A 22,599-nucleotide genomic window follows, 5' to 3' on the forward strand; every position below is an offset into this window, starting at 1 on the left:
GATTAATAGAAAACTTTCAGAAAAAACAAGGAAATTTCTGAGTTTCACAATATCCTAGAAAACTTCTGATCTCAAAATGTAAGTTTTTGGTGGAAATTTACTCCTTTTTAAATTATTTTTACAGTAGCCTCGATACGCCTTCCTATAATTAATCTTCAATAATAAATTTGACTGACATCCAATCAGAAAGATGAACATTAACGTTATTTTAACTTACTGAAATGTTAGATAACATTTAATAAGTTAAAATAACTTATATTTTATAACTGAAAATTTCTGATTACATTTTTTTAGTCTATTTTTGCAGTTTACTCTCATCTCTGGCTTATACAACAAATCAGTTTCATTCTGTTTATATATTTGCTTTTCTGTGAGGAAAACAGATTCTAAACATAAATGAAACGAACTGAAGTTCAAAGACAAGAAATTAAAAAAAACGGCAGGTAGGCCACTGTAGATTACAGGGGGAGAGGAGTACATTTCCACAAAGAAACTAATTTCTGCACTCCAAAAATTAAAAAAAAAAAGAAAAACCTGAAAATGTCTGAGCCCCAAAGTTTGAAAATGAGCTGGAAAAAACATGAAAATTTCAGGTTTCTTTGAAAAAGTTTTGACTTTTGAAACTCAAAAAATGTCCATGTCTTTTCTAAAAGAAAATAAAATCTCAAAAATGTCTTTCTTTCATTTTTTTTCTAGGAAATGTCTGAGATTAATCTAAAAATTTCTGAGTTTTGGCAGAAATTAACTTTTTTTAAAATCTATAAATAGCCCTAATACACCGTCAGTTTGATATTTTGGCAAATTTCTTATTTAAATTTTTTTTTAAATTTCATCTTTGCCCTCACTGAGCAGGTTCTGCCACGCTCCACTCTGCTTATCCAGTCTCGGTATGAATATTAACGACCTCAGTGGGATTTTTTTCAGGTCAGGAAAATTGAGATTTCCGACTCCGAGGCGATCCGTGACATCCCCCTTCGGAACGTAATGTGCCAGACGAAGCAGAGTATAAATAACCTCGAACATTTCGCAGCACCAAGTTTCACTGACGCCGAGGACAAAGAGGATTTTCAAATATAAATCAGTTTAAGTTTAAATAAAGTCGGCCCAAACTGCAGGAAGTGGCACAGCTTTTAGTCACCGCTGTGGTTCTTTGCAGCCAGAAGGATCTCTTCTGCAGGGAGAAATGTGGGTCGACACCAACAGCAGGAGGGAAGACCTACTTTGGGTCGTCTGCGTGGAAGAATCAGATCTGTGTCATGTTCTGTCGGTGGGAGGGAGGAACCTGATTTGGACTGAAGGGGCCCTGCTGCTCTCCTCCCCCATCTGATCACCACATCCTGGGCTGCAGCTGATGAGGAGCAGCAGCCGCAGCTCAAGATGGTTCCTAAGCAGAGAAACGAGTTCTGTTGTTCAAAGTCTGCATGGAGGTCATGAATAATTAACACTTCCATTATGAAGCTGAATGAGAGCTAACATTGAGTTCAGATGTTTCTATTTTAATCCAAAGTCCCTACTGATGTACAGACATGTACGACGGCATACTAGTGCCGTTATAGACGGAAAGAAGGAGTAAATCAGATTAATCTCAGAAAATTTATAGAAAAAAACTTCAACATTTCTGCGCTCCAAAAGTAAAAGAGTTGAAAGAGAAAAACTAAAATTTCAACACTATTCTCAAATTTTCGGGAAAAAATGTGAGCTCCAAAATTTAAAGATTTCAGGACACAACAGAAATTTTGAGATTAATTTCAAAAATTTTCTAGAAGAAAAAACGAACAAGGGAAAACTAACATTTTGCAATCAGAAATGTATTAAAAAAAAACTTGCAAATTTGGAAAATTTTTTAAACATCAAGTCAGAATATTTCCAAATATCAATTTTTTTTTTAACTTTTCAAACAAAAGTTTGAGATTTTTTTTTCATTTTAATTTTTGACTTTTCAAGCTTAAAGTTTAATGGTTTTTGCAATAAGATTTGAAATGTATCTAAAAATTTCAAATAATGTATTTTTTGGGTGGAAATTTACTCTTTTTTTCTATCTACAATGGTCTTATTTTTACAGTGTCACAGAAATAAGACCATCTCAGTTGCAGTATCTTAATATACTGCATTATGACAAAAAAACACACATTAGAGTCCAATTTAAAAATCCTGATTCAACCCTTGAGTTCCTTCCTTTGATTCTTCCAAGATCAGTTCTGATCAATAATTTTCCAGACTTTTTGAAGGTTTTTCAATGTTTTTCTTACAGGTTTTAGCTGCTTTTTGCCGTTTCAGTGTCTTCATTGTAGATAATTATGACAATTCAATAATAAAAGCTAAGGTAGATTTAGAAAACATTGGCTAAGCACTTTGCCGGTGTAAACGTAGCTTGGCACAGGGTAGGCTAAGCTAAGCAAAAATTAGCTAATAAAACATAGTTGGGCAAAACAAGCTAAGCTAGCTAAGAAAGCATAGGTAGGCTATTTCACTATTCTAAATTCAACAAAAATATAGTGGATTATACTTAAATTGGCTCTTATTAGTGAATATTAGTTGGGCTAAAACAAATTAGCCAATGCTACGCTATTTAGACATGGGGCACAGGTGGGTTGAGCAAAACTAGAATAACCTAAGCTAAAGTTAGCATTGGTGGAGTAAACAATCTTCCCATGTTGAGATAAGTTAAGCATAGCTACATTATGCTAAACCAACTCAGTCTTATATAAAATAAGCCAAACTAAACTGAGTTAGGTTTATGTAAGCACAACTTCACAAACTAAGCTAACCTAAACTGAAACTAAGCTAAAATTAAGAAAACATAGGCATATGTAGCTTTGCTAGCTGTACCCAGATTAGTCAGTGTAACCCCAGAAGGTGAAGCAAAATTAAGTGATAATAAGATTAAATGTTCCTTTGCTTTTTTTTGTCATGAGCAAGTATTGCAGAATGACATATAATAGTGTTTTTATTTATAAAAAACACTATTAATGCTGCTGTTAATTTTTCACAGTGTGCTAAACTTCTTTCACCTATTTCTAGTCAAATTGTATACATTGGCTAAAACTTTTGGAAATCAACTTGTTTGTGTTTCCATATTAATTAAAATTTTTTGTTTAGATTTAGCAGAAGATGCTGCTGGTAACAAAGAGCCTAAAGATCCGATTTAAAACTGGTTTTATGCTAACTTATCTGTTAAACTTGGAAGTCTTTTTTTTTTTTTTGCTTGAATGATTAAAAAATAAGACGACTTTTTTAAATCCTCAAAATTTTAATAAATACTTAAAAAAAAAAGTCTGGCAGCCTGGAAGGAAAAATCAAATAGCGAATCAGGAGTTTTGTACGGACCGTGATATGAGTTCACATCGTCTCCATTAGCAACAACAGCGAGAGAGTAGAAGGCAGAGTGTGACGTCATGTGGTGCGTTCGCGTGTAATCGTTCAGCTCAGAAGGCACAGCTCTCAGCTAGACGTGTGTATGCGAGCGAGACTAACAACAACGGAAAGGTAGCAGGTGCGCGTCGCTGATGAAGCGGCTGCGGGCGGCAGCCGAACAAGGCACGAAAGCAAGTGACAAGACGCAGGAAACACAAACAATATGAAGAGTTTCAGCTGTTAACACGAGTCCAGCCTCTAAGAAAACCTGGTGTGGAGGAAACAACACCAGGAGGACGTTGAGTTACAGTAAAATACAACATGGCCGCTTTCATCTGTCCGGTGAGCTCACCTTAAAGTACCTGCACAACGCAAGAAACAGAACAAAAACATTTTTTAATTCCTCATCTCTCAGTCACACAAACAGAAATTGGATGTTTTGGGAAGTGAAAGCCACACTGTTCCTTTTCCTTTCTTTATCTAAGATTTCTTCTTTTCTTTCCCCCCCCCCCCACAAATTTTTGTATCGAAGATATGAGTCAATACAAAATGCAGTTTTACAAATGATAATTTCATTTATTAAAGAGGAGAAACATCTATCCAGGCCCAACTTTAATAGATATCAGTATGAAAAAATGAAAGTAGAACCATCCTATACTGCAAAAACACAAAATCCTACCAAGTAATTTTGGTTTAGTTTCAAGTGCAAATATTTTAGCACACTTGAATAAAGACAAAACCAACTTATTAGTAACTTTTCAGCAAGATATAAGGGCTTGTTTTAAGTTAATGATTCTTCAGTATTGTTGAAAAAGGATGAGTTCAACTGGCAGATTATTTCACTTTTTAAAAGTATTTTTTCTCATCTCATAAGTGAAATAATTTCCTATGAAAAAAGTACTTTTTCATCAGTATTAAGGAATTATTGACTTAAAACAAGCTGTTATATCTTGCTGAAAAGTTACTAATAAGTTGGTTTTGTCTAATTTCAATGCAGCCAAACAAAACATCTAATCCTAACTGAAAAACTTTTTATCAAAATTAGCACGTCTGCATTAAGCAAACTTATTTATTTATGTAATTCCCTTTACAGGTTTAATGGAAACGCAGCTAATGAAAGAAAAAACGGCATCCGTGAAAAACCTGTAAGGCCCAAACTACTGCTGACCAAACGCAGCACAAAGACATATCTCACATTTACTAAAAACATATCTTATTACCATAGCAACATGCTGGAAAACCCTCCAATGTTTCTGAATTTAAAACCCAAGTTTCTCCGCAGCAAGGCGAAATCCTGATGTTGTTGCCACAAACAGTCGGTTACAACCAGATGAGATCTTTTCATTAATAAATGAAAACATTATTTCAAAACTGCTTCTTGTATTTACTTTGGTAATATCAGTTAAAACGTGTCTGATTTTAAAAACTGAAACCTAAAGAAGCCTGTATAAAAACAAAACTTTATGTTTATGGTGGAATTTCAAAACGCATTTCTCTTTCAGGTTCCTGACATTCAAACACCAATCTACTTATTTTGTCGTTTTCTTCATGATGATGGGTAACACACGCAATGGCGACGGAAGAAGTGGAAAGAAAATCTAGTTTGAGCGTAAATCTAAGAAATCAAACAAACGTCGCCATCAGAGGTGAAGGCTAAGGCGCTGGCCAGCTCCGCCTCCTGAAGGGCCGAACCGGGACTGGGTCGAGTGGTCAATGAAGGCGACAGGTTTTTTTAGGGTCATAATCTGGTCTGGAAGCAACATTTGAGCAAAGATCTTCCAAATGAAACCCTGATGGACCGGATCAGATCGCCGCCAAGATGGCCTCCTCTAGCAGAGTCTTCAGAAGCTGAAATCCGGAACGTGTTTCTGTGAACACAAGAGCCGGGGGGCTTCGTGAGGGAGAGTCGAATCCGATAAAGCCGCTCTCATCGCCGGTTACCGAGCCGTCGGCCGCTTTGTGAAGACCTTAGGACGGCAGCTGTGTGGCGGTGGCAGGGATGTTTCACCTCAAAGAGAATTTAAGGCAAATCAAAGACGATCTTGATTCTAAAGGACAGCTCTTTGTCAGCAAAATATTCCCACACGGCTGAAAAACAAAGTCACACGACGGCCTCTGAGATGCACAATGGGTGTGAAAGATAGTTCGTGTCAGGGTTTAATAATCCTTAATAATCTTTTTCTAATTCATCCTGCTGTTCCGCCATGGTTTCCTGTTTTCCTCAATAAAGGTGACAGATTTTTACCTGTCAGACTCATTGTAGTCTCGGTTCCCAAGTGGGAAATGTTTCGCTCGTCGAACCCCATCGGTAAAATTGTACTCTCTTCCAGTTTGCTTTTATTCCAACTTGAATCCAAACTGGCGTCCGTCATTTTCATGGACGTTTTTCTGGTCATTTCCCAGTGAACACTGTGATTTTTCCGGCCTTGGCCAGCTGCTTGATGATCTGAGCTTCGAAGTCCGCATCGTGGACGCCCGTCTTCCTGAACTCTCCGGAGTACCGGTTCTGCTCCCAGTAGTGGTGCCAGTTTCCTCGGCTGTCGGCGCCGAAGCCAAACACGTTCACCTGGAAGTGCAACGTCAGGATCAGGATGGAGAAACGTGGAACCTGGATGAATGCTATGAAAAATGAGAGAGAGAAAAAAACTGACCTCGTCGCAGACGTGAAGAGCGAAAAACAGGACCAGCATGCCAGTGGAAGGGTACCGGCCGTGATGCCTGGTCCAGCGGTCATGGATGTATTTAAAGAAAGCCGGATTGAAGATCTGAACCTGAAATATGTAAACAGTCCACTTAGAAAATCCTAATCTTAGTTCTCATTTCTGACTGTTTTGCTTCCTGTGACTTTAATTGTTTGAAACTTTCTTAAACCACAATATCAGCCTGTTTCCACAAATCAAATTTAAGGCGTTTTAATTCCACTTTGAATTAAATTTACGACCGAAAAAAAATACTAATACAGAGAATAATTGGGGATCCATCTGGACTTACCCATGATGGACGCAAAAAAGCTAGCTAGCTAGTGAGCTAATATTAGCCGCTAGTCAGCAACACAATGAAACTGTCTGTGCACAACCCAAACCTTTGGCAGACAGAAAAGCCCCGCGATAAAAAAAAAAGACATATGGGATTAAAAGAGGTGATTAAATTAGGTTGGACTTTCAATGTCATAATTTTGTTTTTAAAAAGATAGACTAAAGTGCGCTAAATCGGAAGTAGGCTAAACAAAGCTAAGCTAACTAAACACAAACAAATTTGAGATAAAGAGCTAATGGATAAATGTGACACAATTAGAATAAAAGTAAATGGAATAAAAGTAGGGTTGGGAGGATTAAGTGCATTAATCTTGATTAATCGATTACTGAAATAATTGTCAACTAATTTAGCGATCGATTAGTCATTAACAGGAGCACACAGATTCAAAGAAGGCTAATTGTTGAAATACTCTGACCGGTAATAAAGCAAAAACTGTACAAAAATACAGACATTTTGAATTTAAGATGATAAAAAAATAGATATTTTCTTCCCAGAACTCTAAAAGCAGCAGTTTTAGTTTCACCTGTTTTGAATCCTGTAAAAAACAAAACCTCCTGTTAAGCATTTTTTGCTCTCTGATTATTAATGCAAAAATTAGTTCACCCAAGTAATTTTCTGCTATTGCATTTTAGGCAATAAAATGTTTATTTTCATATTTACAAAAGAAATTAAATTATTTCTTTACATATTTGTATAGTTCTAATAAGCTTACATGGATAAACGAAAAAGTTGCAGAATGTGTCAATTTTTTTATCCGATTAATCATCTAAATAATTGATTGCTAATTTATTTAACTGTGGGTTCCTTAGATAAAAGGTGATTAGAAAATCTTCTGCTGCCTCCTGGTGATGCTGAGTCCCAACAGAAGGAGCTTTAGACTGCTCAGAGCTGCACAGTGCAGGAGTAAATCCTCAAATTCTTTATTTCTAGGTCACTCTCAAAGATGCTGTGAGTCTAACCGGGGCCAAGATGCCTCAGCTCCTCCACGCAAAGAGGAGTTTGTTTATTTATTTTACAGATTAAACCGCGAGCTGGAGATTAGTGACAACAAAGGCAGGGTTTGTAATCCCTCGTCGACAATGTGGAAGGGGGTTTAACGCTGGAGCAGGGTCACTTTGTCGAAATGGCCAGACGAACCTTGTCTTTATCCACACGGAGGAATTGCTTCACTGGAGCGTAAGTGCTGCAGAGAGAGAAACCACACAGGGAGATAAACTTTATTTGATTACTGGATGATTGACAGATCGCTAATCTCTCAGCCTCTTCGCAGCCTCTCAGTGCAAACAGAACGTGTGTCTGTGTTTACTGCGCCCCGACGGCTAAGGGAGGCCGTCTGAACTACATTCCTGTTTGTTTTATTAATCCAGGCTCATGCACATCTGTGATGCTTACAATCGGATCTGGCCAGTGGACAGAGCGCTGGTGATCCAGACCAGGTCCAGCGTTTTGAAGGGAACCAGGACAAAGCTGACGTTGGTCGGCAGGTTTTTGGCGCTCTCCGGGTACATGAAGTGGTGCGTGGTGCGTCTGCCGGCGTCGTCCTCGTAGCCCACAGTGGGGGCCAGATTTATCCTGCGGGGGAGAGAGGAAAAGAGGAGCTTCAGGGAAGTTTCTCAAACCACCTTTGGCTTTAAAGGTGACCTTTTATGCTTCCTTGAACAGGTTAGGATGAATCTATGGGTTCCACAAAACACGTTCAATACATTTTATGCACAAAATCATCCTTAGGTAATGAGACTTTGGCTGTTTTAAGGCCTCTTGTCACTTTAAATCCAAATAAGCTGCTGCTGACTACACCCCCTCAACTCAACATTTAAAATCACACGTGAAAATGGCTGCAAACACATGCGCAATTATACAACCGTACATCTTTGAAAGGCAGAAATGGAGCCTCCTGCACAACCAAGAAGAATGCAGCAAGTGGTTTCTGGACAATATGTCAACAGCAAAATACTTGTCTTTTCCAGCAGCCACCATGCAGCGTATGCAGCAGTAAAACCAGCTGACCAAACGTGCTGGAACTCTGCTGGGGTTGCTAGGTAATGGCGGAACTCTGCTGGGGTTACTAGGTAATGGCGGAACTCTGCTGGGGTTGCTAGGTAACGGTGGAACTCTGCTGGGGTTGCTAGGTAACGGTGGAACTCTGCTGGGGTTGCTAGGTAACGGTGGAACTCTGCTGGGGTTGCTAGGTAACGGCGGAACTCTGCTGGGGTTGCTAGGTAATGGCAGAACTCTGCTGGGGTTGCTAGGTAATGGCGGAACTCTGCTGGGGTTGCTAGGTAATGGCGGAACTCTGCTGGGGTTGCTAGGTTTGCTGCAATACTTGCTGAATTGTGAAATTATATTTGAAAAGGTTAATTTTTCAGACACCAAAAAGCATTAATTTATTGCTTTTGTTTGTTTTTTAAGAGCTATGGCTGTTTTTAGAAGTAATTCAGACCAAAATTGAAGTAAGACATGAATTTTGCATATTTGGTCCCATTTATTTATGGACTTATGCAGTTTCTGATGAAAAAAAACTGACGTTGCGCTTTTTTTTCAGTCATGTGAGCCCTCGCAAGGTTAGCAGAGCATAAAAACAAATTCTTCATCAGTCCCTATGGAGACATATTTTCAGCAGTAAAGTAAGGTCTATACAAAAAAATGAAAATTAATAAAAGCAAATAAGTAGCATACAAAAACTAGGAAACTATGTGAAAATATGCTGCAGTGTTCAACAGGATGCTTAGTGGAGGAAACGCGCATGTAAGCAAACCTAAGCTAAATTTGCTCTGCTGAGAAAAACAGCAATAAGTCTGAGCTGTCTGATGTGTGCAGCTACATCTGGCTGTGTTTTAAAGGTATTTATCATTGAAGACATCTTTCTGCACCTGCTACCACAAAACAATAAAACTGCTTGTCATGCAGAGTGTAAAAATAGAAGAAGAGATGTTTTACTGCAGCGCAAATATGTAATCACAGCTAAAAATCTAGAAGTGCAAAATTAACTAAAGCTCCTGCAGGCATCAGCAGGCTTTCACTCACAGCTGCACACACATTCATGCTGGTTACAGGCAATATTAGTCTTATTTTCGCTTACATTATGCTTCAGTAGCTGTTCAAATCTTTGTTTGTATTCAGCTAATGTCCAAAAAACAGAGTTTCGTAATTACGGTGTTTCCATTAAATCAGAAATAAAATTAAATTCACACTAGAATAAGCTTGTTCACGTAATGAGTTACTAAAAATCAAGGCAGCGACGGATGTAAACAGTTACGAGTTATATTCATAATTCAGCCATGGCGCTCGCGCTCATCATCTATCAGCCAATCCGAGGAGACGTCGGTGACCGACAAGCCATTTGGTAAAATTGTAGTCTGTGATTTTACAGAACACATTGGGATTACACACAACTTGTTAGGAACTCTGTGATGCTGGGAGAGTTCAGAACAAAAACAAACCATCATCCTCCTACCACTTCCTGTCGTCTTATTTTATCGTTTCCGCCAGTAGTAACAGTAACAACCGGCTGTTGATCACGTGACTCGTGTGACGCGAAAAGAGTGTTTTGATATGGCTGACAAACCACCTAGCGCAAAAACATTTTATCGAAAAATTATGTGACGTGTGTTTACATCCAGATTTACTTCGTCTGGTGCAGAATTATGACGCAGGTCTCATGTTGATGACGTAAACATTGGACAAAATGCGACTCGACCATTCTGACTGCAGACCCCTTGAAAACAATCTGATATCCTATTTAGTCTCACATATATAGAAGAGAGAATCATTTGAATACTTGGGGCTGAAAAGTCAGAATGGTGTGGAAAAAAAAATCTGATTTGGGTTTTTAAATATAAATTTGATAATGTTTTAATAATTATGGTCTAAGCAGCTTTTTTAATGCATTAAACTGATATCCCATGACAGAATCTTTAAATGTATTTTGTTTTGTCATTTTCGATAAATTTCAACATCCCACAGAAGGAAGCATATCCATCCTCTTTTCGGCAAAGGTTTTATGATTTCTTTATGTTAAAATTTAAACCAGATCAAAAATGTGATTGTTTAGGAATGACAATAAAGTTTCTGAAATAGACATTTATAAAAATAATGTAGCATCTCTAAACAGGAATATGAAACTTTAAGGGGAAGGAAAGAAACAGTGAACATTTATTAAATACCACAAACTGTACAGAAACGTCCAAACTCCTCCGTAGAGAGTTTTGACTGAGTTACTGTTAGTTTTAGAGCTCTCACTGTTTTCCAACAGTAGATCCACAGAAACAGGGATATTTTCCCCAGCATGACATCCGTCTGCCTCTGAGTCGCTCCGCTCTGTCTGCTGACATGAGACGGCGTTCACAAAGCCCTGGATGTGAGTCACTGTCTGCAGGAAGAATATTTTTGTCTGAGCAGGGGGAGCTAAAGTTAGGAATATAAAGCTTGCACCGAGCGCACTCGCAGATGTACTAGGAACAAAAGAGATGATTGTGCAGAGAGCTGGAGTGAACTGAGGCGTGTGGTTGGTGGAGTGCTGTGGCCGAGCTGAAGCTCAGAAAACAAATGAACAACAAATCCCAACCAGCGAAAAGAAAAGATGAAAGCTGCCCACGCAGCTCCAGAGAGAATCCAGCTGTAATTGATTCTAATAACACAAAATACCAGCTGCTTGTGCTGTTATTTAACTCCAGAGCAAATTAAAATGGCATCTTCATATCTTCCTCTGAGTGCTTTCAGACCCTGCTGATGTAAACAACCGTTATGTTTGACCTCACTCTCTGTGAGACAAGCTTCTTGAGGAGATTCAGAAGGTTAACCAAACACTAATTTGCATGTTTAGACTCCCATTCCTACTGTTTGATGCTCCAGTTGGCAACTGGCACCAATAGAAGAACAACCATTGTGTTCTTGGTAGAAATACCATTCAGCTGGAAATAGCTGGAATAACCCCATTAGGTCAAAGGTCAATCTATACGTGATGAGAGGGTGAGGGCATTGCTCATTTATACCAACATGGTGTATAGCAGAAGCTAATGCTAAAGCGTTAAATCAACATGAGATTAGCTGAAGCTGATGCTGAAGCATTATGCAATCATGACATTTAGCAGAAGCTAGCGCAAAATCGTCAAACCAACATGGTATTAAGTAGAAGCTAATGCTAATACTATGTATTTATTGAAAGCTAATGCTACCAACATGGTGCAGGGAGCTGTTATGCAAAATTGACATTTTGTATGTTTTCACACTTCCTTTTGGGTTTCTACTGCTTCTAAAAACAACTCAAGCACTAAAAACAAACAAACAAACAAAAAAACCAGCCAAATGTTTTTGGCAATAAGTTAATGTGTTTTGATATTCAAAGACCTCCTGAATATTGAATCACACTGCGCCATTACAGAGAAACCTAAAAGGGGTTCCAGCATGTTTGGTCAGCTGGTTTTACTGCTGTATGTGTTGTACAATGGCTGCTGGAAAAGATAAGAGTATTGTTGACTTACCATCCAGAAACCACTTATTGCATTCTTGTTGGTTGTGTAGGAGGCTCTACTAATATTTTTCAAAGATGTACAGTTAAATAATTGTGCATCTGGTTGCAGTCATTTTCGCGCGCGAATGTAAACATTGACTTGGGGGCGTGGCCAGCAGAGGCTAATTTGGATTTAAAGTGACAGTGGTCCTAAAACAGCTCATTCTGAAAGGAGCTCAAAGTAGGCAGGACTAAAGCAGAATAAAATCTCATTATCTAAGAATCATTTTGTGCATAAAAACTAATGAACATGTTTTATTTAAGACCTATTCCCTCCTGTTAGAGGAAGCATTATAGGTCACCTTTAAAAATTGTCATTTCTACAGCTGTTGGAGCGGAAGTTTTTTTTAAAAGGACTGATCTTGCATTTTTAGCGTGTTATTAATTCAAACATCATGAAACACCATGAATCAGAGTCTGATTTTCCAGAACAATCAGTGCCACAGAAAGCCTTCTGTGGCTCAGTTTGCACATCTGAATGAATGCTTTCAGGACATAACGCTCTTTGTGGCAACCATGCAGGTCAGGTGACCACTGTCAGCCAATCAGAGAGCTGAGAGCAGGACAGCGTCAAACAGTGAGACTGATCTGAACATCAGATAAATACATGAGCTGCCTGCAGCTCAGCTGAGTTTGGTAGTAACTAGCTGACTGTTTACTTAAGTAACTTTTTGGAAAAAATGTACTTTAAGGAGTATTTTTACTACGCTGAGTAGTATTACTCATTATGAAGTATCTCTACTCTTACTTGAGTAAAATTTCAGGATTCCCGACCCCCTGAATGAAAAACAAACATGTTTTAACCAAATATTCAACAGACCGACACTGACCTGAATTCAGAGTTTCAGAAAGAGCAGGATTTTTAAAGAGACAGAGACCCAATTTCAAGGTGTTAAATTACAAAGACAAACTTCTTTTAAGTCATATTTGATAGATGTAGCATTTTTTTTAGAAACTGAAGTTAATGTAATTAGTTGTGCTATAAAATGGCATTTTATGTCTGGAAAATACATAATACTGCCCCTTTAAAACTTTATGCGTTTTATATTGAAAGAAATTGATTTGGAAAAACTTTTCTTTTGCCTGATTTTGTTATTTTGTAATTATGTTATTTCTTATTTTAGTCTTTAACATATCAAAATTTCCACATAAATTTATAATTTGGTCTGTTTAAATAATAAATGATGTTTTTGATCAGTTACTCAGTACTTGAGTCATCTTTTTACCAAATACTTTTTTACTCGAGTCATTTCTTGAGTGGCTAATTTTTACGTTTACTCAAGACAAAAAATACATTGAAGTAGTGCTGCTCTCACTGTAGTACAATGTTTAGGTACGCCACCCACTTAGTAACCACATATTTCCCTGAAAACACATTGGATATTAATGACTCCTGTCTGTTTTCCTCTCCATCTTCCTTCCTTTGGCTTCTGATCTAAAGCGCCTCACCTCATGATGTAGTCGTGCCCGTCGATGGCCGCCCCATATCCGGTGCCGCGGAGGTTTCCGGAGTTTCCCACCACGGCACAACGCAGGCAGCGCCCCGGATCCCACGAGCCGTACGGTGACCGTCCGGGAATCACCTGAGGCAGACGGTCATTATCACATCCAGCCTCAAAACGGTCACTGGAAGGTAGCAACAAGGCTGGCAGGACACACACCTAATCTCTAACACGTCCTCTCCACATCATGGTGCTTCCTAATATTACTGACATTAAGGAACAAAATAAAAATAAAATACCTGAAAAAGTCTCAGCAGCACCTGCTGGATGTTGTGGGGTTTAAACTGCGGCTGCAACATCTGCAGAAACATCCAAAGGCTTTGGTTAGAGTAAATACTATATGGAGCTAAATTAGGGAAAAAATGCTTAGTAAAAGAATGCTGAAATCTAGACTTCTATGGAAACCAAGGCTCTTTAATGGAAGGTTTTCTGTGAGCTTGATTTAGAAAATTCTACATTTTACAAGGCTGTAAATACTGAACTCTGCAAAGTTTCTCACTTAATCCTTAATTGCACTGCAAAAACACAAAATCTTACCAAGTAATTTTGATCCAGTTTCCAGAGTAAATATTTTATTAAAATCACACATGAATAAGTTTGTTCCTGTGGTAAGTCATTAAAAAACATTATTTTCCAACTACTTTCAGCTACTTTTAGAAACTAAAAAATGTCCAAGTTTCTATAGAAATTTCTGAGATTTATTTAAATGTTTCTGAGTTTTTTTTCTTGCAAATTGTCGACTTTTGAAGCTCAGAAAAATCATTGTTTTTCTAGGAAATTGCTGAGATTATTCTTAAAGTTTCCACATGTTTGCAGAAAACGTTGTCCTCTTTTTTTGTTTCATCTACAACGCCCTAATAAATCATCACATAGAAAAGATTAATTCCAGTTAAAACTGGTTTGACAATCTGCTGGATTATGCACTTAGTTTTTCACTCCTCCAGTGTTTATATTTTAATTAAATAAATGACATGATGTGTTTTGTGGTGGTTTTACATGAAACCCTGGAGAGGAGCGGATATTTTTCTTATCTCATTGAGGCACCTTAAGAACCGCAGGATGTAGAGGATGTACTTTCTTTGCACGTCCTCGTCTCCATGACGGTCGCCTCCTTTTCTCCCACACAGAAATCTTCATTTCATTTCACACTCTTTTGTCACCACTTCCTTTGCACCCACCATTGGCCTCAATTCTCCCAACACAGATCTCTTTCACTAAGGTTTGCATCCTCTCCGTCGGTCTCCCAGCACTCAGGTCTAATTCCTTTCCCTTAATTTCCCTCGCTTCCTCTTTGTTCCTCCTCCTCCTCCTGCTCTTCGTCGTCTCTCTGGGATGTAAACGCGCCATGCAGCTCATCAGTGACTGGTAATCTTTATTCTGCTCCCTGTTGCTTTGTTTTCCTTGTCTTCCTGATTCAGTGAAAAACGTTGAAGACTTTTGGATGGCTGCAACCGTGCAGTCTATTATTTTTAGTTTTCTTTCACTGTTTCTGCATTTTAGCGAAGACTTTTGAAATAAATGAGTCAATTTAACCAAACAGTAATTAGCAGTTTGGTCAAATCGACTCATTCAGACCTGCTGATTGTTTGTTGCTGTTGTTGTTTAGGGCTGCTGGATAAACTCCTGGATAAAAACAAAATGAAGTGATGAAGGGAGAAAATTCCAGCCTTAGGACTGATAGTTGAGTGATGATTGTTCGTTCATTTCAGAACAACAATAAAAGCTGCATGTTTGTAACCTTATAAAAATAAATGGAGTATTTCTGCTCTTACTTGAGCAAAATTTCTGGATTTTCTACCCACTAAATGAAAAATAAAAATGTTTTAACCAAATTTCCCCAGACAGACACACACCTGCAGGTTTTGTTACAGTTTACTAAGTTTTTTATTGAGAAAAAATTATTTAGAAAAATTTTCTTTTGCCTGGTTTTGTTATTTTTGGCTACTTATATGAATTATTGTCATGTTTGTCCTTAAAATACCAAAAATTCTACATAGCTTTATATTTTTATGTGAGTTATGTAATACAGCTTTAACTGGAAGACGTTTAAACCTTCAAACGTTTGTCCTCCTCTGTTTTCTGTCAGGCTGCAGCAGAAACGTGGAGCAGGAGCCAGTTAATTTTTCATTTTAGGTCTCTAACCAGTTCTCCCTCCCAGCCACCATTTAACTCCAGTTAAGTCAAATGGATTTATTGATCGAAGCGGTGGCGATCTGCTGACTGCGGCGGGTCGGGTCACCGTTGAACAGAAAAGGGCCCATAAATCCTCACCCAAAAAGCTGTACAGTAGTATAAATAGATAATTTGTCTCGTTACAAGTGAAGCCTGTGCCAGTGGAACTAGTTCTATTTCATCAGCATTAACCTAAAAAGAGATTCTGTATCTTCCTGAAAAGTTACTTTTAAGTTAATTTTGTTTATTTCAAGCGTATTAAGTTGTTTACACTAGAAACTAGACACAAATAATTAGTAAGATTTTGTGTTTTTACAATGTAAAAATTCAAAATGAATTTTGTTGCAGCTTTTCCTCTGCATCTTTTCAGCCTCACGTTTTTTTAAAATCTTGTTAAACGGTTATGGAGGACCAAACCTGACATAATTACAAACAAAAGAGAAAAAAATATATTTCCCTTTTCCTTACTCATTCATTTTCAACAAGAAATCTATGTACTTTGATTTTCCTTTTCCTTGTTTTCCCTTTTCCTTATTCATGCCAAGAAATGTATATATTTGCTTTTGCGTTTTCCTTAAACATGCTTGTTTAAATGAACAAATGATTGTATAAGGAATACGCAAAAGAAAATATATAAATTTCTTGACAAAAATGCATGTATAAGGAAAAGGGAAAACCAAAAATAAATATGTCTGCTTTTATTTGTAATTATGTCAGTTTTGGTCCTCCATAAACGGTTGGGATGTGCTCCTGCTTCCTGTCTGTTCCCGGCGTTCCTCCATGTTGCTTTTTTCTCCCTCCATCCACTGGCAGGAGCACAAATGGAGCATGTCGTCCTCGTCAGACGGGCTGCTTGGCTCGGCAGTGAGTGAAGATGAGGAGGTGATTATGATGTACTCGTCCCTTTAAGCCGGAGTCCTGATGAAGTTTCATCCCTCATGGAGACGATCGCGCTGCCACGGGCCAAACTCGCTAATATGAAGCTGTCAGCGGAGCTTTAAGGTGTCAGAGACGGTATTTATGGTGCAGCGGCTCATTCTAGAGTTAAAAAGTGAGTTCTCACCACAAGGGTTTGAGTTGTACAGCTTTGGAAAAATTAAAGAGCCCCATTGAAAACCTCCTGGTTATTCCACCAAATACGGATTTCTGAACTCTTCCTGAGTTAAAACATTAGTGTTGTTGTTTCTAAATTAATATGAGCTTGTTTTCTTTCTTTGAGTTAACAGTAAACATACCAGTTACTAAAATAAAAAAGTAAAATCATTATTTCCAACCCAACAAGCTTTTACTGAAATTTTTTTTCTTTTTTACTCAGAATACGTTTTATTTTTCTTTTGCTAAATAAATAACAATATATTATTGTTATACAAGTCAAATATTTAGGTCAAAATATTTTACATAAGTAGCTAGCAAACTAAATATTTAATTTTATTCACCTATTATTCACCAATAAATTGGTTTATTCGCCAATTGGTGTATATAGAGCAAACATTACAGACTAACAAAAAGATGAATTGATCTACAAAATAAATAATCTTATAAGGGGATTAATAACAGCAACAAAAATTAAATTAACACAAAACAAACTGCAACAAAAACAACATAAAAAATTATTTATTTATTGAAAAGTTTGGCTTTGTTGTATTTTCTTATTGATGTAATTTCCTTAATCCGTGTATTGTTGTTTTTTGGATTTTCTGTTTCAAAATAAACTAGACTTTATAATCTAGTTAGACTTATATTAAAAAGTATGAATTTTTTTTTTTAAATGCAGCTGTAAAAAGTAAGGAAACCCCTAATGAAGCTGTACAAACATAAATAATCACAACCATAAAATGTTATTGATTTCGGGTTGATCCTGCAGGAAGAAAGTCCGGTTTGAACCGCCGGAGAACTTCCTGCATGCCGTTTGAATGTTTTCCCGTTGCAAACGTCGGGTCTCTCTGACTCCCTCTCACAGTCTGAACCACTCAGAATGAGTTTTTAAAGTTTGTTAAGTGTGTAAGGATGTTTATGTTACAGTAAGACCTGCGACAGAGAGTGACTGGAGCTCGTGAGAGCGAGTCGGGGACGGAGGAAAAGCCGAGACCTGATCTGCTGAGCTCCACATAATGACTGGAAGAATCTGAAAGCTGTTCAGAGTTCAGAGTTCGGGAGTCCACCTCGCTGCATTTCAGAGGCTCGCAGGTTTTCCATGTTCTATGTTGCATGTTTAGTCTGTAATAGTTTTATGTGGGATTATGTGCAGTGCTCAGCCGGTGGAAAACAAACAGACATAGTGAAAGCTGTTAATCGGAGAGATTTAGAGGAGCTGCTAAGAAGATTTTGTTATCTTTAGACAGACTCAGGCATGCCATTTCCTACGCCTGCAGTGTCTGTGCTGGATGGTGGACAAAGTTAAGGCACTTTAACTCGTACAAATCCTTCACTCTGGCATTTAGTACCTGTTTTAACATTTACTTTGTTCATCAGCTGTTTTTCTTGTGTGAGATGTTTATTGTTCTTTATGTGCTTGTACAGAAACAAAAAGTGGCTCATCTAAAATATTCATGCAAATTTTGTACCATTAGGGCCAATTCTTTTCAAATTTAAAGCTGAAAAATGTATTTATTGGTTGTCATCTAATAAGAGATGACAACGAATAGATGACATTTTAATAAAGCACAGTAGTCAAATCGTAAACATGGTGCTGAACAGTTGCTGTTTCAAATGACAAGTAAATATTTTTTACAACTTTTGGGGGTTTTATTGTCTTCATCAAAAGAACTGTTAATTATAGAAAAAACATTTTGTCTTGTTCTAAGAACATTTTATTTATAAAAATCTCAAATTAATTGCAAATTCTCTACATTTTTGAGGACGGAGGGGCCAAACAAAATCATCCAGAGAGTCAAGAATGGCCCCCGAGCCACAGCTTGGACATCTCTGAGTTAATCTATGTATGTTCCATTTCTAAAGTTACACAAAAATTAACAGTAATAATCTGAGTTATTTAGTCTGTCATAAGATTAAAAATGGGAGGTTTGTTTTTCAAAGTGATATTTTTGTTCATTTTCTTTATTAATTTATAAAAGTCACAATTCAAATTAAATATTTCATTTGCAAGCTAAATATTGACTTTATAAACTAAACATTTAGCTCCACATTAAATACTTAGCTTCAAGTAAATATTTACTTTATAAACTAAACACTTCACTTGCCAACAAAATGTTTATTTGGAGCTAAATATTTAGTTTTTCAGACTAAATGTTTATCTCAAACCTAAATATTTACCTTGCTAACAAAATATGTTACCTGCTAGAACTAATATATTTAGTTTGTGAACTAAATATTTAGCTCCAAGTAAATATTCATCTTGCAAAGTATTTTGTTAGCTTGGTAACTAAATATTAACCTTGGTAACTAAATATTTAGCCTTGTGGCTAAGTATTTAGTTGAAGTCAAATATTTAGTTAAATAAATATAATGTTAGTTTGCTAGCTAAATATTTAACTTCATAACTAAATATTTTGCTGTAAAGCTAATTATTTAATTGAAGTTGAATATTTAGCTAACTAAATATTTAGGCCAAAGATAAATATTTAGCTTCATAACTAAACATCTTTGCTTTCTAACTAAATATATAGCTCAGACCTATGTTGCTAAGTATTTAGTTAGTATTTAGTTAACATTTTGTTAACTAAATATTAAATTTGGAATTCTAACATTTATAAATTAATGAATAACATGGAGACAATATAAAAAAAACAACCTTTTTTTCCCCATGACAAGCTAAATAACTCAAATTATTGTTGTTAATTTTTTATTTTGTAACTTTACAAATGGAAACCATATTAATAAAACCATCAGACTCAAAGACAAAGAAAACACTGTAACAACGTCACTGTTATGGTTTTAAATCCAAACCCAGAAATGCTTTTAATTCTGTCCGACGCTCCTCCAACAGAGCTGAAATCTCCATGTGTCTTTGAACAGCGTTTACAAAATTCACACAACGTTGTCTCTATAACTCAGTAAAAACCTCAGCACAGTTTGCAGCTCCATAACTCAGCCGTACGTCCCAGCAGATACCCAGAGCTCCCGTCTCTCCCTGACCTCCAGATATAAGCAAACCACCGACTAAACGGTGACTCAGCGTTTTCTGAGTCTCTGGTTCTTGCATCGATCAGCAGATTGTCCTTTACATCAGCTGAATTAATACACCCTGTAAAATCTAATCTGTTTTATCATTAAAAATCTGAGCTCGACTGGCAGATTATTTATTTTTATAACAAAACATTTTCCATGTTGTAAGAAAAAAAAAATCTGCCAGTGCAACTAGTACTTTTTAAAATCAATATTAATGAATTATGGACATAATACAAGCTTTTATTACGTGCTGAAAAGTTACTTTAAGTTAGTTTAGTTTTATTTTAAGTGCACCAGGGTACTTGCACTAGAAACTAGAATAAAAATACTTGGTAAAATGTTGTGTTTTTACATCTGCACTATCCACACTTCCTTAGGAAAGAAAAGCTAAAATGTTTAGTTTTTTTAGTTTAGTTTCTAGTGCAAATATCTTCGTACACATGAACTACGACAAAACTAACTAAACAGTAACTTTTCAGCAAAATATAGGAGCTTTTTAAAGTAAATGATTATTTAATATTGATGAAAAATCAGTAGTTTCACTTTTGTGAAAAATCTTAAAAGACTAGCACTTAAAAAAAACACTAAGGAATTATTTACTAAAAACTGCTTGAAAAGTTGTTTGCAAGTGAGTTTTCTCTTATTTAAAATGTTCTGAGATATTTTCACTATAAAGTAAACCAAAAATACTTGGTGATATTTTGTGTTTTTTACATTTCTGAACTTGTTTAAGAAAAAAAAAACTAAACTTTTTTGAATTTTCAAACACACACAATTTTACCAAGTATTTTTGTCTACGGTATATCTTAGTATACTTGAAATAAGACAAAACTAACTTTTCAGATATAGGAGTTTGTTTTAAATCAATAATTCTTTAATATTGATGAAAAGTTTTTGTTCCACTGGCAGATTATTTTATTTACAACATGGGAAAAATGCATTATAAGTGAAAAAGTCTGCCAGTGAAATTGGACCAAAGATACTTGGTAAGATGTTGTGTTAAATCGTCAGATTTAAGTATTAAATGGAGTAATAAATGTTACTTACCACCCACCAGTAGTAGACGTCCGGCGGCAGCTGGATGTTGTCCCTGGTCCAGACCGGAGAGATATCCGGGTCGTAGTTTTCGTCAAACCAATCCGAGACTCCGGGGTCTCCGACGCAGCTGTTGCAGGCACATGTTTTCTGCTGGGGCGTTTCGGGGGGCGACAGCCGGTGCGCTCCCACGTAGCTGGGCACCAGCTTCACCCGCCTGGACTCCTCCCACCCGGGCGGCTCCAGGTAGCCGAAGCTGACGCCGCCGCGCAGCGACACGGACAGGAACAGCGAGGTGAGGAAGACGAGCGCCAGCGATCCCAGGAGGAGCCACAGTCTGCGGGAACATTTCACTTTGCCTGGTTTGTCCCCGCCGCTACCGGCCGCCGCCGCCGCCGCCCCTCCGCTCATCCAGGGGCGGAGCTCTGAGAGTCTGGGGGCCCCCCGGGGAGAGCTCCAGCTCCATGACCCCCAGCCGAAGCCTCTGTCACGGTGAAGCGTGGAGGACGGGATGCGGCCCCCCCACGGCCATGCCCCCACCCCTGGGCCTGCCACTGTAACCTGTCCGACAACCAGCTGTGGTTCTTTGGCAAGCCGCTCTTCCTGCTGCACTCCAAACTATTTTTTTATTTTTAAATCAGAAAGCAGATAATGTACCGCCTTAGGGAAGCTAACGCCACTAAACATACATAGAAGCTGTTTCTCAGGGATGACTGACAAATAAGATATTTTATTTTGAAGTTCTTGGTTGTGCCGCCCCGTTCTGATGCCGCCCTGGACAAGCGCCCACATCAAAACCCGCCTCTGCCGACAGGCGGCGCCCCCAGATGCTCCGTCTCCGCTGAATCTCAGGCAGCTGCAACCCGACTGCCTCCAAAGTCCGTCCAGACGCGGCTCTATCCTTCATCCACTCGTTTATTTCCGGTTTAAACTCGCTCGGGTTTCAGTCTGCAGCCCCCGGTGCGCTGCGGTGCGCTGCGGTGCGCTGCGGTGCGCTGCGGTGCGCTGCGGTGCGCTGCGGTGCGCTGCGGTGCGCTGCGGTGCGCTGCGGTGCGCGATTACCGGCAGCGTGCGGCTGCAGGGAGAGCCGGCGGACGGATGCAGAGAGTCTGTCCGGGCTGCATGCTGAGCTCGGCTCCTCCGCTCCGCTCCGTCTCTCTGCACTGGAGCAAAGGAGAGCTGCTGGACCAGAGGAGAGAGGGAGGAGCGGCGGAGGGGAGGAGGGCCTTCCTCACGGATAAGAAAACCAGCCTCCTCTTCTTCTTCAACTGTTTTCTTTTTTTTTACTCCTTACTTTTAAAACTGATGAGCAGAATCAAGTTAAAATGCAGTTTTGTTAGCTACATGACAATTCACAATTCAGTTGTGCTACATTTACTTCAGTAACTTTTTGGAAAAAAATACTTTTATTACGCTTTATAGTAACTTTATTATGAATTAGCACTACGCCTTCTTGAGTAAAATATCTGGATACTTTACCCACTGAAAGTAGCTTCACTGAATGAAACAGAAGCTTGTTTAAACCAAAAAATGAGTTTTTTTGATTAAACGGAAACCCAAAAAACACTGTTAAAGATTTATTATGTTATTTATACTTATTTTCCCTTTGCGCTCTAAAATAGCAGAATGTTTTTGATCCGTCTGATTATGTAATTTTTAAATATTAGATGGTTGTTTTGGCCAGTTATTTGGTAACATTTGACCAATTTTTACTGGAGTTATTTTGTTTTTTTTTGGGCTGCTACTTTTTACTTTTACTTGAGTAAAATATCTGGATTCTCACTGTATGAAGAGGAAGCTTTTACCAGACACAGACCTGCAGTTTTTAACTTTTATATTAAACATAAAATGTTTCTTCTACCT

At 37.9% G+C, this 22,599-nt stretch overlaps 1 protein-coding gene across 1 annotated transcript; it reads right to left on the reverse strand.

The window, feature by feature from the left end:
* Positions 1-692: 692 nt before the first annotated feature.
* On the reverse strand, positions 693-21,239 carry st3gal2 (ST3 beta-galactoside alpha-2,3-sialyltransferase 2). Its single transcript, XM_023353069.1, has 8 exons — positions 20,749-21,239; positions 13,641-13,700; positions 13,349-13,482; positions 7,783-7,962; positions 7,528-7,573; positions 6,006-6,125; positions 5,600-5,920; positions 693-1,384 (listed from the first exon to the last, which is right to left on the reverse strand). The coding sequence occupies exons 1-7, from the start codon at positions 21,145-21,147 to the stop codon at positions 5,747-5,749; spliced, it is 1,113 nt and encodes a 370-aa protein (XP_023208837.1). The 5' UTR covers positions 21,148-21,239; the 3' UTR covers positions 693-1,384; positions 5,600-5,746.
* Positions 21,240-22,599: the final 1,360 nt, after the last annotated feature.

The sequence above is a fragment of the Xiphophorus maculatus genome, chromosome 2 (assembly GCF_002775205.1).
Source record: "Xiphophorus maculatus strain JP 163 A chromosome 2, X_maculatus-5.0-male, whole genome shotgun sequence".
In the NCBI taxonomy this organism is placed as follows: Eukaryota; Metazoa; Chordata; class Actinopteri; order Cyprinodontiformes; family Poeciliidae; genus Xiphophorus; species Xiphophorus maculatus.